This window comes from Hypanus sabinus, chromosome 6 (assembly GCF_030144855.1).
Source record: "Hypanus sabinus isolate sHypSab1 chromosome 6, sHypSab1.hap1, whole genome shotgun sequence".
In the NCBI taxonomy this organism is placed as follows: domain Eukaryota; kingdom Metazoa; phylum Chordata; class Chondrichthyes; order Myliobatiformes; family Dasyatidae; genus Hypanus; species Hypanus sabinus.
Window position 1 is genome coordinate 105,249,806 of NC_082711.1, and position 16,481 is coordinate 105,266,286.

At 42.5% G+C, this 16,481-nt stretch overlaps 1 protein-coding gene across 2 annotated transcripts in view; it reads left to right on the forward strand.

The window, feature by feature from the left end:
* trim33 (tripartite motif containing 33) overlaps positions 1–16,481 on the forward strand; it is a 189,243-nt gene that overhangs the window by 70,734 nt on the left and 102,028 nt on the right. For both annotated transcript variants that reach the window (XM_059972689.1, XM_059972690.1), the window contains exon 2: positions 8,908–9,026. In XM_059972689.1, the coding sequence (XP_059828672.1) occupies positions 8,908–9,026 (119 nt within the window). The remainder of the gene's footprint in view (positions 1–8,907; positions 9,027–16,481) is intronic.

Here is a 16,481-nt window from a genome sequence, read left to right on the forward strand (position 1 = left end):
GAGTCAGGAAGGAGACTGCGAGGAAGGCGAACGAGTGCTGGGGGTGCTGCTGGTCGATTACTGAGGGTGGTCCCAGGTGCGCGCATCGTGGAGTTAGGAGAAGATCGAAGAGTGGAATGAAGACTTGATGGTTGAGCTCCAATGATGTGCACTAATGGACTGAACCCTGATAAGTTCTGGCGCCTTTTTCTTTATTTTCTTTTCTTTCATATATATTGTATCGTTATTAGTCACTTAGTTCTAGTAAGATTTATAAAGTGAATTCTATAAACGTGCATGGTGTGCGCTTGATATTTTGTGTGCGAGTTTGTATTAGTGTGCATTTCACAGCATCCATGTATGCAGGAGGCGCGGTTTGCCAGGTGGACGAATCTTCCCCCAGACATACACCAGCTGTTCGCATAAACATTACACGTCGAATTAGAATAATATGTTAATGAAGGTTAATGGCACTGAAACAGTAGATTCTAGTTGAACGGGACCCAAACAAATAACTGATATATTTAGTTTTTTTCCCCCACCCCTTTTTATCTCTCTGCCCATCACTCTGCCTGCTCCCCTCTCCCTTTCTTTCTCCCTAGGCTTCCCGTCCCATGATCCTTGCCCTTCTCCAGCTCTGTATCCCTTTTGCCAATTACCTTTCCAGCTCTTAGCTTCATCCCACCCCCTCCTATCTTCTCCTATCATTTCACATTTCTCTCTCCCCCTCCTCCTTTCAAATCTCTTACTATCTTTCCTTTCAGTTTATCCTGATGAAGGGTCTCGGTTTGAAAAGTCAACAGTGCTATAGATGCTGCCTGGCCTGCTGCGTTCCACCAGCATTTTGTGTGTGTTGCTTGAATTTCCAGCATCTGCAGATTTCCTCGTGTTTGCCAAGCAAAGTAAATTTGGCTCAGGATATCTCAAAGTTCAAGGAATGAGTGTGCCACTTTTCATTGGTGCTGAGGGCTTGTTTTAGGTCATAGCAAGCTGGTTTAGTTATAAAAACCAGATTTGAAATTTGTTCTGGGAGAAGATACTAATAACGATTTGCATTTCCTGCCAGTTTTGTGGACTATAAAGGTATTTTTCCATTACTTTGAAATGGGAACAAAACTGAATAGAAAAATTTTCCATTCAGCTTCATTTGTTTAATGTAATTTCCTGTACACAAATGTAAAGAGAACAAAGTAATTGATGCTCTCAAGCTCATACAGCACATAATAATAATAGTAACAAAATGCCATATATATAAGATAGCTTATATACATTGATTGTATGTTCATAAAGTGAAGCTAGGCTGGACATTAAGGTGACTGATAGAAAATAAAGTAGTGGTGGAGTTAGTGGGTGAAGATATTGATCAGCTTTGCTGGGGGGAAGTAACTTTTTTTGTCTGGTTGTCCTGGCTTAGATGCTACTTGGCCTCCTCCCTGATGGAAGTGGCACAAACGCTTCATGAGCAGTGTGTGTGGGATCCTTTGTGATGTTACTGGCCCTTTTGTGGCACCTTTCTATATTCAGTTTAAGATGGTGCTGTTGAAGCACAGTGACTTTATTGCTGCAAAAATATCTATTAACTACTTTATTAATTAGACTTTTTCTCAAACGATTAGCCTGTAAATTCCATTTTGGTGTCATGCTTTTGAACCACCTGTATGACCTGGCATTTTTGCAGTGTGAACTGAAGTCTCAAAGGTGCAGGATGGTTGCAACATGCAAGTATGGGCCTATTGAGGTGGCTGGGTCCAAGAGCGGGAAGTGAGCCAATGTTTAGCTGCTGGAGCGGATTTGAAGTGGCAGAACCAAGGCAAGACAGTTGAAGCAGTGGGGCCCAGGCCTGAGAGCAAGGAACAAGCCAAGTTTTGATCGATTTAAGTCCTGGGCCAAATTGGGAATGTCGGGTTTGGGCTGAATCGAGGAGGCACGTCCCAGGCCAGAGAACATATGAAAGTTTCAGGGCCTGGGTCTGAGAGCAGTGAATAGCCTTCTGTTTGGCTGATAGATCTGGCCCAGCGCTTGAAAAAAGGCAGGCTGTTGAGGCCGTAGATGAGGGATGGGCGGTGTTCAGCTTGCTGCTCGGTGAGATTTACTTTTCTGTGCTTAAACTGAGGCTGTGGTCTGCATCTAGGCTTCCTGATCATCTGTGACTGGATTCATGGCTGTGGGCTGCTTTCGTGATCTTCAGTTCCGAATGTTACTTTTTTTATTGTTTGCACGATTTGTATTTCTTCTGCACTTTGCGGATTTGGCTGACTTTTTTAATGGGTTCTATTGGGCTCCTTTGTCTTGTGGCTGCCTTCAAAGAGATGAATCTCGAGGTGGTATATAGTATACATACTTTGATCTTTGATATGTCCTAGGCAGGTGTTGGAGATGCATTAGGCATCCTTCCAATCCGCTGCAGTGCAATTCCCATACTAAGCAGTGATGCAGCTTGTTGGGATGCTTGCTACTACATTTCTGTAGAATGATGTGCATGGATGTGCAAAGTCCAGCTCTCTCCAGCCTCAGAAAGCAGAGATGTTGGTGAACGTTCTTCGCTGAGCAGGATGTGCTTTGGGACCATGAGGGGTTATATAATGTGCATTTCCAGGAGTTGGTTTGAAACTGCTTGTAGTTTCCTCTGCTGAGCCCCCAACTTAGAGGGGCTTAAGTTCTCCTGAAGTCGATACTATCTCCTTTGTCTTGTTGACATTAAGGAAGAGGTTATTTACCTTGCAACAGGCCTCGAGCTCTTCCACTTCCTTTCTAGGCCGCCTTATCGTTTTTGGTGATAGCACACGGTGGCAGTTGAAGGAGACTTAATGAAAGGTGTTTGAAAACTGTTTGAACCGTATTGTATTCGATTCTAGGATGTTGGTGTGAGCAGAAACTGAAATGGAATAATAGACCAGAGACTCCCTCAAACTCAGAAGTCCAAGCCCACTGGTACAAACAAATATCACAAAGTTGACCATGATGTCTTCTGTACCCTGTCATGCCCATGGAGGGTTGCAGACCCACCTTTTGGATCTGTTGAGATGGTGGATCTCATCTGCCGAGTCTGCTGGAGCTGACTTCATATGCTAGGGCAGGCATGTCCCTATCTCAGTGAGGTATGAGGCTGCTGACTCCCCTCAACTGGTTTAGCCCACCTGTCAAAGTGTGGTGTACTGGGGTGTGGCCACTGCTGTATACACACAGTTGTTTAGAGCCACAGGTGAGAGCTGAGTATCCGGTGGGCACCAAAGGTGAGTGAGCTGTTCCAGAATGGATATGACAAGCCCTTTCACCGGAGGTGTTACCCTTCCCTGGGCATACATACACTCTTTTTGTTAATATAGCAGGTACTAGATACTTCATGGCAGAATTTAGATCAATCTTCCATCTTAACAGTAGTTTTAAATTTAAAATGAGCACCTATTCGGATAAATATCTCAGACTTCAGCTGTCTTGTAGGTGATACCTTGATACACTGGGGACATGATTGAAGGAACCCAGGTGTTATCTCTAGGGAGTTGGGGATTATGTAATCTGTGTTGCAATATTTCCCTCTGGGTTGGAAATGTAAAACACCACTGGAAGAACACGGGTTATGTAGATTCTGTGAAGCCAAATAAATGGTCGAAAATTCAGTTTGCAACCCTGGATCACAACTGAGTAAAGGAGAGAGAGTCATAGAATTGAAGGAGGGCTGAGATGTTAGCTGGTAGCTATAAGGTGATCCCGGGAAGAATGGAGATGTAGCGTTTAGAGACAGGTGATAAATAGGTAGACTGTACAACATGGAAATGGGGCATTTTTATCTGTCTTGTCCATGGTAATTGTTGTTATTGATCTCATGCCATCTGCCCATATTTGGCCATAGCTGTGTGGCTTCTATCCATTTACTTAGCGAGGTGGAATTGAAATGTTGCTAATGTGCCTGTCTCAACAAATTTTTGGCAGCTCATTTCAAATGCCCACTAGTGATAAGAGAAGAAGCAACCCCTAATTCACTTTTTACGTCTCTTATCTGATTTTAAATTGGTGCCCTCTGGTTTCAGCACCCACTACCTCGGAGTGTTTTCACTTTGTCTATGCCAGTCATGATTTTGCATGCCTCTATCAAATCATTTCTCAATCTCATGTTCTAGGGAATAAAGTCCTAGGACATGTAACCTCCAAACTCTTCTGTGCTCTTCTAATTTTATAACTGCACACAATATTCCCAAGTGTGGCCTCAGCTATGTTTCAAAGGGGTGGATAGAACTAGATGGAAAGGTTTAGAAGGGTGAGCCAAGAAAGGAGAAACTCAGTTAGATGGGTATATGCGTAGGTAGAACCAGGTGGAGAAAGTGATTTCTGCAATATGGTGATGGGAGGACCACTTCTCCCACTTCTACAAAAAGCAGGGAGTAAAAGGCCTACCCTTTTACTCTTGCTCCACCTGCCTGACTTTTTTTGTTTCCAATATCCTGTCTAGTATTCAACCATTCCCAAACCGCTCCTCCCCAAACCCACAGTGTCCCTCACTCTTCTTGGATCCAGCATGTGTACCAGCCATAGTCTGCATCTTCATTTTTATATTGGCTATTGGTCTTGACGTAGGACTGATTTTCCCAATGCATTGACTATCCTTTTGCATCCACAGATTCTGCTTGACTGACTGAGTTGCTCCAGCATCTTCATCGTGAGTAAACCAGGCCACTCTGTCAGTTCCTCACTTTCCATAGAGATTTCATTAGCAATAGCTTTCCATCACCATAGGTGAGTTAATCTCCACATTCACAATCTTGAAATTTCCCAACACGTACAGTTTCTCTTGTTCTCTTGGCATTTTGAAGGGACAATTCCCTTCCTGAGCATTTCCATCCTAACCAACTACCCACATTGTAGCCGGCTTGTGACATAGGCCATCTGTCTGGGGATCTCCTGACTCTTTGGGACCTCCTTGTCCTATCATCTACTACTTCAGTTTCAGGCATTCCTTGGGCTCTTTCCTGTCTACCTGGGGGGGGGCCCCTCCCTGTCCATTACAGGTGCCTACCGACAATTCAGGTCCACTTGTTACTTGGTTGAACTCGCCTTCATGCCCAGTTACTTCAGCCACTTGTCATTCTCTTACCGCAAACCTGCCTTTCTACTGCAAGTTTCCCTAGTTTCACCAGCCTCAGCATGAGAAGGGTTGGGAATCGCCTCAGGAAGTATTGGGCAGTTTGCGAAGCGCAGCTTATACCACACCCCCATTTTCTCATCTTCCGAGTCCCTATCACATTGAGGGGTGGGGTTTAATCCTTCTCACTGCTGGACCTTCGGTTCCCCTACGTTGCCGCAGAGTCTTCTTCCTATGTGTAGGGTCCAGAACAATTTATGGGTCAACACAGGTAGAAGGTGGTTCTGATAGAGAATCTTGACAGGACCATTCCCATTTTCTGGTTTCATCCAGGAAACTGGTAAATTTGGCATTGGACTCTCCACTACAGAGGGCCTAGCTGCCCAGCAGTCAGCCACCTTGTGCTTCCCAGGTAGCCACAGATTCTTTGAGGACTCGGTCTCTGGGCATTAGTTGGGGGAACCTAACCTTTTGATCTTATCTCTTATTTCCGTGATTCTGCTTGGTAGCCGCGACCTCAGCTAGTTCATAAGTCTTTTGCAGCTGTCTTCTCATATCAGACACATACTTAAAATAATACTTCTGTTGTAGATCTTCCCTGCCTGTCTCAAAACAGATCTTAATAGGCACTCTCGCTTCACGCCCAAACATCTGATAATATTGCAAGTATCTGGTAGATTCTGTGTACAGCTGTTGTAGTGGACCAGATGTCCAATATGTTGACTCCACTTGTTGTTTTTACTGATCTCCAAGGCTCTGAGCATGTCTAGCAATGTCCAATTGAACCTTATGGGCTGGGTATCACCCTGTGGGTGATGAGGCATAGTCCTCTACTTCTGGACTGCAAGCATGCCCAGTAGCTTGTCCATGAGCACTATGTATCTGCCTGGGGAGGCTATAATATATGAAATACTTTTCTCATAACACTTCGCCACAGTGGACGCCGCCTGATCCTTGGTAGGAAAGACTTGTGGGTATCTGGTATTGTGAGCCAGAATAACCAAGGCATTCGCCATGTTGCTGACGTCAGGCTCTATTGATAGGAAATCTATACACACTAGATCCAGGTGCAGGTGGGATAACGGAGTGGCCCTCAGAGGCAGCGTCTTCTTTATACATCGATTGCATGACCGACCTGCAGTACTCTTCGACCTCCAGCTTCATTCAGGGCTAGCAGAACTGATCTGAGTCTTGTCAGCCCCCAAATGACTGGAATCATACAGTGACTTCAACACAATCCTCTGATACTTCTCAGGCAGAACCAGCTGGGAAGGGATAGAAGGCCTGTCTGGAGGCAACGTGACCTGGTATACAATCTGGTTCCTCATCTCCAATCTGGGCCACGTCCCCTTCCGCAACTGCTGACCAAATTGGGCCTTTGCATGGGTCACCTTACTGAGTAGCTGTCACTTCCCCAGGACTCCATTCCGACAACTGCTTTAACTTCAAAGCAGTCAGGTTGCAGGTAAGCCTGTGGAATGGCAACATCAGAAGCTCCGAAATGATCTTCTGCTTGATCTTGCCTTTGCCTTTCCTCTGCCTCACCCATAATCTCTAACTATAATTCAAACACTGCTTCTACAGAAAGGTTTCACTGCTTCTATGTTAGCAGTGAAACCTTTCCCAGGGTGTTACACAGGTGTAGCGGCAATTTACTAAGGCTTTTAATCTAGTATATTGTGTTTAGTGCTCACAATGTACAACTCTCTAAATTTTAGGGGTGTAGTGGGGAAGTTACCCCCAGTTTAGGTGACTTCGTTGCGCTCCCCACTGTTGAGTACACTTACGAAGAGCTCTGTTGCAGGAAAGCATCCATCTTCAAGGATCCCCACCTGGCATGACATATTCTCTTTTCACTACTGCTGTCATCGAGGAGTTAGTGGAGTCTCAGGCCCCACAAAACCAGGTTCAGGAGCAATAATTACCCATCAAGCATCAGGCTTTTGAACTAGTGAGGATAATTTGCTGAATTTCACTCACCCTAGCACTAACTAATTCCACAAGCTATGGACTCATTTTCAAGGATTCTACAACTCAGGTTCTTGATATTTATTGCTTATTTATTATTTGTTTTTTTCTTTCTTGTATTTGCACAGTTTGTTTTCTTGTGCACATTGATTGTTTCTCCATCTGTGTTTTTATTGATTCTATTGTTTCTTTGTATTTACTATGAATGACTGCAAGAAAATGAATCTCAAGGTACTATATGGTGACATAAATGAACTTTGATAATGAATTTATTCTGAAATTTGAATACTTAAAGTCTGCAAAAGTAAGCCAGAGCTTCCTGTGGCCTGCCACTTTTATTTTTCACTCCACACCCATATTGACTTTATTTATCTCTGATCTCTCCCACCGTTCCAGTGAAGCTCGCCATAAGCATGAGAAGCAGCACATTGTAGCCCTCAAACCTCAAGGAGTTTAAAATTGGAGTTTTTAATCAGAACTGGCTTCAGAGTTAATGATTATGATCCAAATATGGTCCTGGTCCCCAACTACCGGGCCGCAAAGCATGTGCTACTGGGCCATGAGGAAACAATATGCTTTGGCGATATGAAATGGTATGAGTCAGCTGCACCTTTCCTCATTCCCTGTCACACCCACTGTTGAACTTGAACGCACGCGAGGTCATTACGCACATGAAGTCATCAGTCACCTAAACGCAGTGATACCCTCACGCCAGGGATCATTGGTTGGCCTCCGGTAACCACCGCCTTGCACGGCTGGCAAGAAGTGCCATTGGTACTGGCCTGGAGCATGGACAGATGGGCGCCGCCTCTAAACCTGTTCAGCACACCTAATGTTCATGGGGAAGCTGGATGCTAAAATATTCGCAGACAACCTAATTCGGGCTCAGGGATTTGTAAGTAGCAGAGCAGCTACCTCGCTGTAATCTACTGAAAGTCATCCCTTGAGCCACACTTTTGTTGGCCAATAGATCCTACCTACCTACGAGGGGGGCAAGTGCGCGCACTGTCACACTCCTCGCTCGGTCGGTCGCTCTCTCCGGACTGCAAACGCCGTGGCCCGGTACGGAGACCTCCAGCCCTTACTTTGTCCTCTCACCGGTGTGTTGCAATGATTTTATATGTTCGTATGAGGAAAATATGCGCTGTGTGTTTACTATCCAAACATGACTTAAAATGTTATGATGCTATTGACTTATAAATGAATTACAGTTGACTTATCACTATATTCATGCAATGAAAATATGCGCAGTGCATTTAATATTAAATTTGTTAGATAAACCCTTTTAGAAATTAAATTGAGTGTATTAGCCACTTATAAGTGACTTATAGTCATCACCTATATTCCGGTCATTATTAACACCCCCGTTGGCCGGTCCACAGGAATATTATCAATATTAAATTGGTCCGCAGTGCAGAAGAGGTTGGTGACCCGTGAAATATGGCATGCTCCCAGGCCCTGATATCTGATCTTTACTTTTCTCGATCGTCTAGAAAACTAGATCTTCAACAACCGTTGTAGGAACTGCATTATTTTAAATGAAGTATTAACTAATCCTTTGAATCTGCAATGTATTCCAGTCTTTGTTTATTTGGTATCAGCTTTACTAGATTACCTACATATTATTAGCTAGAGAAAGAAAATATGTTGCTTGTCAAACTGGTCTTGCTTTGTACTGGAGGTGTAATTTACATCTTCTATAGATGATATTTGTTGCTGACATGTCATACTTCCAGTGAAATGCTCTTAAATTGGAAGAAAATTCTGCGATGCCGAGAAACTATCCTTTTAAATTATAAGTGAAGTATAACTACATTTTTAATTTTAGTAGAGACTAAAAGAGGCGAGGTTGAAATTAATATTTTTTTTGTGCGCTCTTTCAGTGGGTGTTATCCGCTGCCCAGTGTGTCGACAAGAATGTAGACAGATAGACTTGGTCGATAACTACTTTGTGAAGGATTCCACAGAAGGCGTAAACAATTCTGATGTAAAGTCATGTCAGGTAAGAATGACTAGATTCTGAAGGATTTAAAATGGGGTTAAAATCTCAAATCTCCTCATAGAGTGAATGAATTCGTTTCTTGTAGTTTGCTCTTGCATAAAGCAAGTAATGAAATAGTGTTTGTGGGTTTAATGTCCAATGTCCATTCAGAAATCGGATGGCAGAGGGGAAGAAGCTATGTCTGAATTGTGTATGTACCTTTAGGCTCTTGTATAACCTCCCTGATGGTAGCAATGAGAACAGAACATGACCTGGGTGATGGGAGTCTACATTGTTGTAATTACAAACCTCAAATTACAATATGTTACACAAGAGTTTGTAGGCTTTGCACTTTGCTTGTAATTATCATGTCCTGAATATCACTTTAAACAACTGTTCATCCCTGTACTACACCCCGTTGAAATGGGCCAGAATTTAATTTCATTATCATGTTTTGGGAACTTGTCAGCTTTCTTTTTTAAAATCAAACTTCTGAGGAATAGAGCAACTATTATGAATTGCCCTCTGTTTTTGAAATCATCTTTTTCCTCATCCTCTCAGGGAATATATTGTACCAGGCTTTTAAATTCAAACTTTGGGGTGAAATGGTGAACATTGCAACAAAACAGTATTCAGTTTTTTAAGAAACAGAATTGTGGCTTGTTTTCTAATCTGAGAAGTGTTACAAATGAGGAGCAACTCTGATGGGCAGAAGAGTGCAAAGTCGCCCCCCACCCCCTTTGAGAATCGCAAAATGGCTACTATTTCGGGTCTGATACCAAGGAAATGAGAGAGAGACAACACAGAGATACACAAAAGTGGAATGTCTCCTCTGAACAAAAGTGGAACGGAACCACTGATTACCGCTATTGTCTCTTGGAGAAGGATTGTGTATTGAGTACTGTTCTATTCATTGAAACCCCTCAGGCAACCAGAGTGGTCTGGTTGATGGGTTGCATCATCCCAACCTGATTGACACCTAAGACTCTGTGAGTGGGGATAAAAGTAAGGTCTGGGGAACACCCCTCAAACGCACCAGGAGAGACGCTATGAGACTGGTGGGGGCTTGTGTGTGTGTGTGTGTCCACCCTTGCCTGGGTGACGAGTCCGCCATGGAAGAACGGTCTAGCTAAAGGACGGAGGGGTCATACGTGAATGGCCACAACAACAACGCATCGACGGATCAAGATCATAAAGGAAAGTTGTCAAATCAATAGCTGTTACTCTCTCTCTCTCTCTCTCTCTCTCTCTCTCCCTCCAACAATTGCAACACAGTGATCAACAACTACCGCAGCCTGCATGAACTGAACTGAACTTTATATTTCCATCGGACAATTCATTATCCCCTAAACAACGATAGAGCTTATTTCTTATTGATTATTATTATACCCGCACTTTTAGGTTTAGTATTGATGACGTATATTATCTGTATATTTGCATGGATATTATTTTTGTGTATTTTTACTAATAAATACTGTTAAAAATAGTATCATCAAACTCCAATGGATACTCCTATCTTTGCTGGTAAGATAGCCAGTTACAGGGTTTGTAACAGAAGCAAAAATCAGTATTTTTGGGATTATCAAAATCAATAGGAATACCTGATAAATCATCTGTGTTTTCTAAAATTTGTATTTTTAAGAGTTTCCACTATGGTATAACATCTCAAAATTGATATCTAGATATCTACGTGTTAGGATTTATCAAAGTTTTTAAATTTAAAAAGGGGAAGATTGACAGGTCAGCTATTTGGTGAAACATTTTCCTGAATTCCATGGAGCAAGACTTGCGTGCCCAAAGAATATGCTGTGATCCAAGGATGAAGTGGGCAGGGAATAATAGTTGGGCCAGATGCATGAAAGAAATGATCAGAATGCAAGTAACATTCCAGGTCTTCTCTGCTTTGTGTAACGTGATTTTAGGATAGATAGAATTTTGGGATGATTTGAGGGTATTTTCAAAGTGGAAGGCGAACTGGGTTTGTGGAGGAGATCCTAAGTTGAACTTATAATTGATGATGTGGTACTTGTCTCTAGAGAGAGATGGACATAGTCATAATGTGTTACATATTTTGTTTTGAAGTGGTAGCTCTCACCACACCCTTGCATTTGACATCATCTATACTCTCTTTGGCTTTGTCATGGGTAGCTAATTAGTTACATCACTGTATATTTATTTGTGACTTGTCTGGATGAACATTATTTAATTTAACATTTTAACACTAACACCAGTTTTTGTCCCTACCTTAACTAAGGTTCTACTAAAAATCCAACCTCTCTTGATTGCATTTTGACCTTGAGGGAAACTTACTTATATTTTGTTATTAAATTTGTTTTATTAGTCACTCTGGCTACTGCACCTGTTACTGTGTAATTGTTCTAGACTGCCTTTTGCTACCCTTCATTGCCAAGTTATCAACTGGCTTAATACTATATTGTGTTTATAATGTTGCTCATTTATGAGAGATGGGCAAATGTAAACATTTAAAAGCTTGCAGAAGGCTGTTGTTCCTATTTTGGAGCTCAATACCTTTTTATGTTAATTTTGATTGAAAAAAATCAATCTTCATAATCCTCCACATCCCGACGACCCTGTGATTTCAGTCTCCGAGGTTGGTATGAGAGCATCCTTCAAGAGGGTGAACCCATGGAAAGCATTTGGCTCAAATGGTGTACCTGGCTGAGTACTGAAGCCCCATGGTAATCAGCTGGCTGGAGTATTCACTGATACGTGTCACCTCTTGCTTCAGCAGTCTGAGGTACCCATCTACAATTACACTGGTGCCAAAGAAGAATGTGATAACCTGCCACAGTGACTGTTGTCCAATAGCACTTACATCCACAGTGATGAAGTGTTTTGAGAGGTTGGTATTGGAATATATCAACTTCTGTCTGAGGAGTGACCTGGCCCTGCTCTAATTTGCCAGTCGTCACAACAGGTCCACAGCAGATGCCATTTCATTGGCTCTTCACTCAACTCTGGAAGATATGGAGAGTGAAGTTGCATACACCAGGATGCTCTTCATTGATTGCAGCTCAGTGTTCAACACTATCACCCCCTTCAAAGTTAATCAACAAGCCGAAGACCCCGTGCAACTGGAGCCTCTATTTCCTCACTTGCAGACCCTAGTCAGTTCAGATTGACAACATCTCGTCCACAATCTCCATCAGCACAGGTGCATCACAAGGCCATGTGCTTAGCCCCTTGCTCTACTCACTTTATACTTGTGACTGTGAGGCTAAGCTGTCATTGGCTGAATCGAAACGTGACAGATCAGCATTTAGGAGGGAGATTTGAAATCTGGCTGAACGATACCACAACAGTCACCTCTCATTCAATTTCAGCAGAACCAAAGAGTTGATTACTTATGACTGGAGGTCGATGAGCCGGTTCTAATTAAGGAATCAGAAATGGAGAGGGTCAGCAACTTCAAAACCCTTTGACGTTATCATATCAGAGAATCAGTCCTGGGCCAGCACATGAGTGCCATTACGAAGAAAGCATGGTAGCAACTGTACTTTCTGAGAAGTTTGTGAACATTTAACATGTTAAACTATAGATGCAGCTGATAATCAATACCTATAAAAAGTATTCACACCCTTCGGAAGTTTTCATGTTATATTCTCTTCCAACATTAAATCACAGTGGATTTAAGTTGGCTTTTTTGACACTGATCAACAGAAAACTCTTTCATGTCAAAGTGAAAACAAATTTCTACAAATTGGTCTAATTTTATTACAACTATTAAACTCAATAATTGATTGCATAATTACTCACCCCCCTTAAGTCAGTATTAAGTAGATGCATCTTTGACAGAAATTACATCCTTGAGTCTGTGGATAAGTCTCCATCAGCTTTGCACACTTGGACACTGCAATTTTTCCCCATTCTTCTTTATAAAACTGCTCAATCTCTGTCAGATTGCATGGGCAATGTGAGTGAACAGCCCTTTTCAAGTTCAGCCACAACTTCTCAATTGGATAGAGATCTGGACTCTGATTTTGCCACCCCAGGACATTAGCTTTGTTGTTTTTAAGCCATTCCTGTGTAGCTTTGGCTTTGTGCTTGGCATCATTATTTTGCTGGAAAACTGGTCTTCTCCCAAGACGCAGTTTTCTTGCAGACTACATCAGATTTTCCTCCAGGATTTTTTTATACCTTGCTGTATTCATTTAAATGTTTACTTTCACAAGCCTTGCATGGCCTCACCACTATGTTTCATGGTGGGATGGTGTGTGTTTTTGATGATGTGCAGTGTTTGGCTTACAACAAAAATAGCGTTTAGTTGGATGGCTACAAAGCTCAATTTTGGTTTCATCAGACCATAGAACCTCATTCCAGCTGACTTCTGACAAACTCCGGCTGAGATTTCATGTGAGTTTTTTTTTCAACAGTTCTCCTTGCCACTCCCATAAAGCTGTGACTGGTGAAGCACCTGAGCAACTGTTCTACGTGCAGTCTCTCCCATCTCAGCCACTGAAGCTTTTAATTCCTCCAGAGTTGTCATGGGTCTCTTGGTGGCTGCCTTCACTAGTCCCCTCCTTGCATGGTCAATCAGTTTTTGAGGACAGCCTGCTCTTGTCAGATTTACAGCTGTGCCATACTCTTCCCATTTTTTGATGATTGACTTAACTGTACTCAAAGGGATATTCAGTGATTTCAAAATGTTCTTGTATCTGCCTCCTGATAATTGTGCTTTTCAATGACCTTTGGTGGAGTTGCCTGGAGTGTTCTTTTTTGTCTTCATGGTGTAGTTTTTGCCAGGATATCGAGTCACCAGCAGTTGGGCCTTCCATTAATTGAAACACCTTGACTGCACACAGTTGATCTCCTTATACCTAATTGTGACTTCTAAAACCAATTTGCTGCACTAGTGATGATTTAGTATTTCAAATTAAAGAGGATGAATACTTATGCAATCAATTATATTGTTTTATATTTGTAATTAATTTAGATCTTTGCAGAGATCTATTATCATTTTGAGACAAAAAAGCCCTTTTCTGTTAATTAGTGTCATAAAAGCCAAACTTAAGTTCACTGTGATTCAGTGTTGTAAAACAATAAAACATGAAAACTCCCAGGGCGGGATTGGTGAACACTTTTTATAGGTACTGTAGATGCCAGTATACTGACTGGCTGCATCAAGGCTTGGTATGAAAACACCAATACCCTTGAATAGAAAAAAAACTACAAAAAATAGTGGATACAGCCCAGTCCAGAACAGGTAAAGCCCTCCTCACCATTGAGCACATCTACATGAAGCACTGTCACAGGAAAAACAGGATCCATCATCAAAGACCTTACTATCTAAGCCATGCTTTCTTCTCACTGCTGCCATCAAGAAGGAGTTTCAAAACAATCGGGTCCCACATCACCAGGTTCAGTAGCAGTTATTACCCTTGAACCAAAGTGGATAACTTCACTCATTGAACTGATTCCACAACCTACGGACTCACTTTGAAGAACTCTACAACTCACATTCTGAATATTTATTACTTATTTTTTATAATTTTGCTCTTGTATTGACACATCGTCTTTTGCAGATTGGTTGTTTGTCTTTGCTGTGTTATTTTCCATTGATTCTACTGTTTCTTTGTATTTGCTGTGAATAATGATCATCTTGTGTGTGTCTGTCCCCTCTCCGGGTTCCAACCAGTGATACAGTTGTTTGTCCTTCTGATCTTTCTTTACAATCACTGGATACTCCTGGATATACAGAACACCAAATACTGAAGCTCTACCACACTAGTGAGTTGCTTCATAGTGATGGAGCTGATTTGTTCCTTGCCATGTTGTTGTCTGGACTTGTTTATCATTGTGCGGAGGCAGTGTGTAGTCCAGCAAATGTGCAAATGATTGTCTTGGCCATTTTGTTGTTATCGGAGGGTCCCATTCAACATTGGTAAAGTAGAATACTTCTCATTGGTGAGACTTGTGGTCGGGTGGGGGGGGTGGGGGGGGAGGAGCTGTGTTACCTCAGTTGTCACACAGACCAGGAGGTCATGCCATGGTTTCCCAGGGGAGGAGGCGACGTGGGAGAGAGCAAGGCCTCTGTAAGCACGCTGAAATCTCTGCTGGGTGGGGGCTGGCTCCTTCCATCGGTGTTGCTCTCCAGTGTTTGCTCCAGAGTTGGAAGACAAACTGGATTGCATTCATCTGCAGCTGCATTAGCGCATGATGAGGAACTGCTCAGTTTTTGTTCTTGAAATAGCGTGGCCTTGGCTACATCTCATGTACCATCAGTCTACAAGACATGCCACACGGGGGCTTGAGATTTAATTTTTCTTTGAGACTGTTGGTATTGTTTTGCACCTTGGACCTGGAAGAATGCTGTTTCTTTTCACTTATTCATGTGTATTTTATACATTCTCTGATATCAGATGGAACTATTGAACTATTGACAATTAAACTTAAACTTGAACTTATTTACTGTTTTTCGCATAACAGCTGAATGGATATGAACACTAATTGGGAAATGTTAGTACTATATAATTTGGTTTATGCAGTACATGGGAGTATAGCATTATAGATGTGACGGAGGATGCACAAAGGAATGGGAGTCCCATTTCTGATTAGGGAGAACATCTCACATTAATTGGAACATTGTGTGTAGCAGAGAAATTAAGAATATCAAGGACCAGAGCATGGCCGGTGAAAGAGTGGTTTAAAGACCAAAGGGGTAATATGGGTGGAGTTGGGGATGTGGCTGAGGTATTTAATGAGTACTTGCCTACACTCACCAGGGAGGTTGGGAAAGATGGCTAATATAGGGAAAGGTACATTAAAAGTCCGTAGTTAAAAGATGAGATACTTCAGATGCTGGAAATCTAGACCAGCACAATGCTGGGGGGACTCAACAGGCCAAGAGGCATTTATGGAGGGAAATAAACAATTATCATTTCAGGTCACCCTTGTGAGGATTGAAGAGGAGATAATCTTAAAAAGGTAGGAAAGGAGTGGAGTGAGAGGTGGTAGTGGTAGTGATCCAGGTGAGAGGGTGATAACCAGAAGTGTGAGGCTAGGAATGATGTAAAAACTTAGGAGGTGATAGCTGGAAATGGGACAGGGCTAAAGAAGATGGAATCTGATTGGAGAGGACAGTGCACCTTGGAACAAAGGGAAGGAGATAAGGGAAGAACAAGTGAGGTGATGGCCAGATTGAGGGTGGGGGAGTAGAAAGAAGGGTGTACTGTGAGAAGTGGTGGGGTAAAGGAGGACAGAGGGGAGTGGCTACTGGAAGTTAGAGAAATTAATGCTAATGATGTCAAGCTGGAAACTCCAAAGGTGGAAGAAACTGTACCGTTCCTCAAATTTGCATCTAGCTTCAGTTGAGTAGTGGTGGTGGCCTTGGGCAGATGTTGGTGTGGGAATATGAAGTGCAATTAAAATGGCTGGCCACTGTGAGATCCTGTCTGTTGCGATGAGGGGTGGTACATAAGGACAGGAACTCTAGTGTGCCAGGGTGAAGGCCAAACT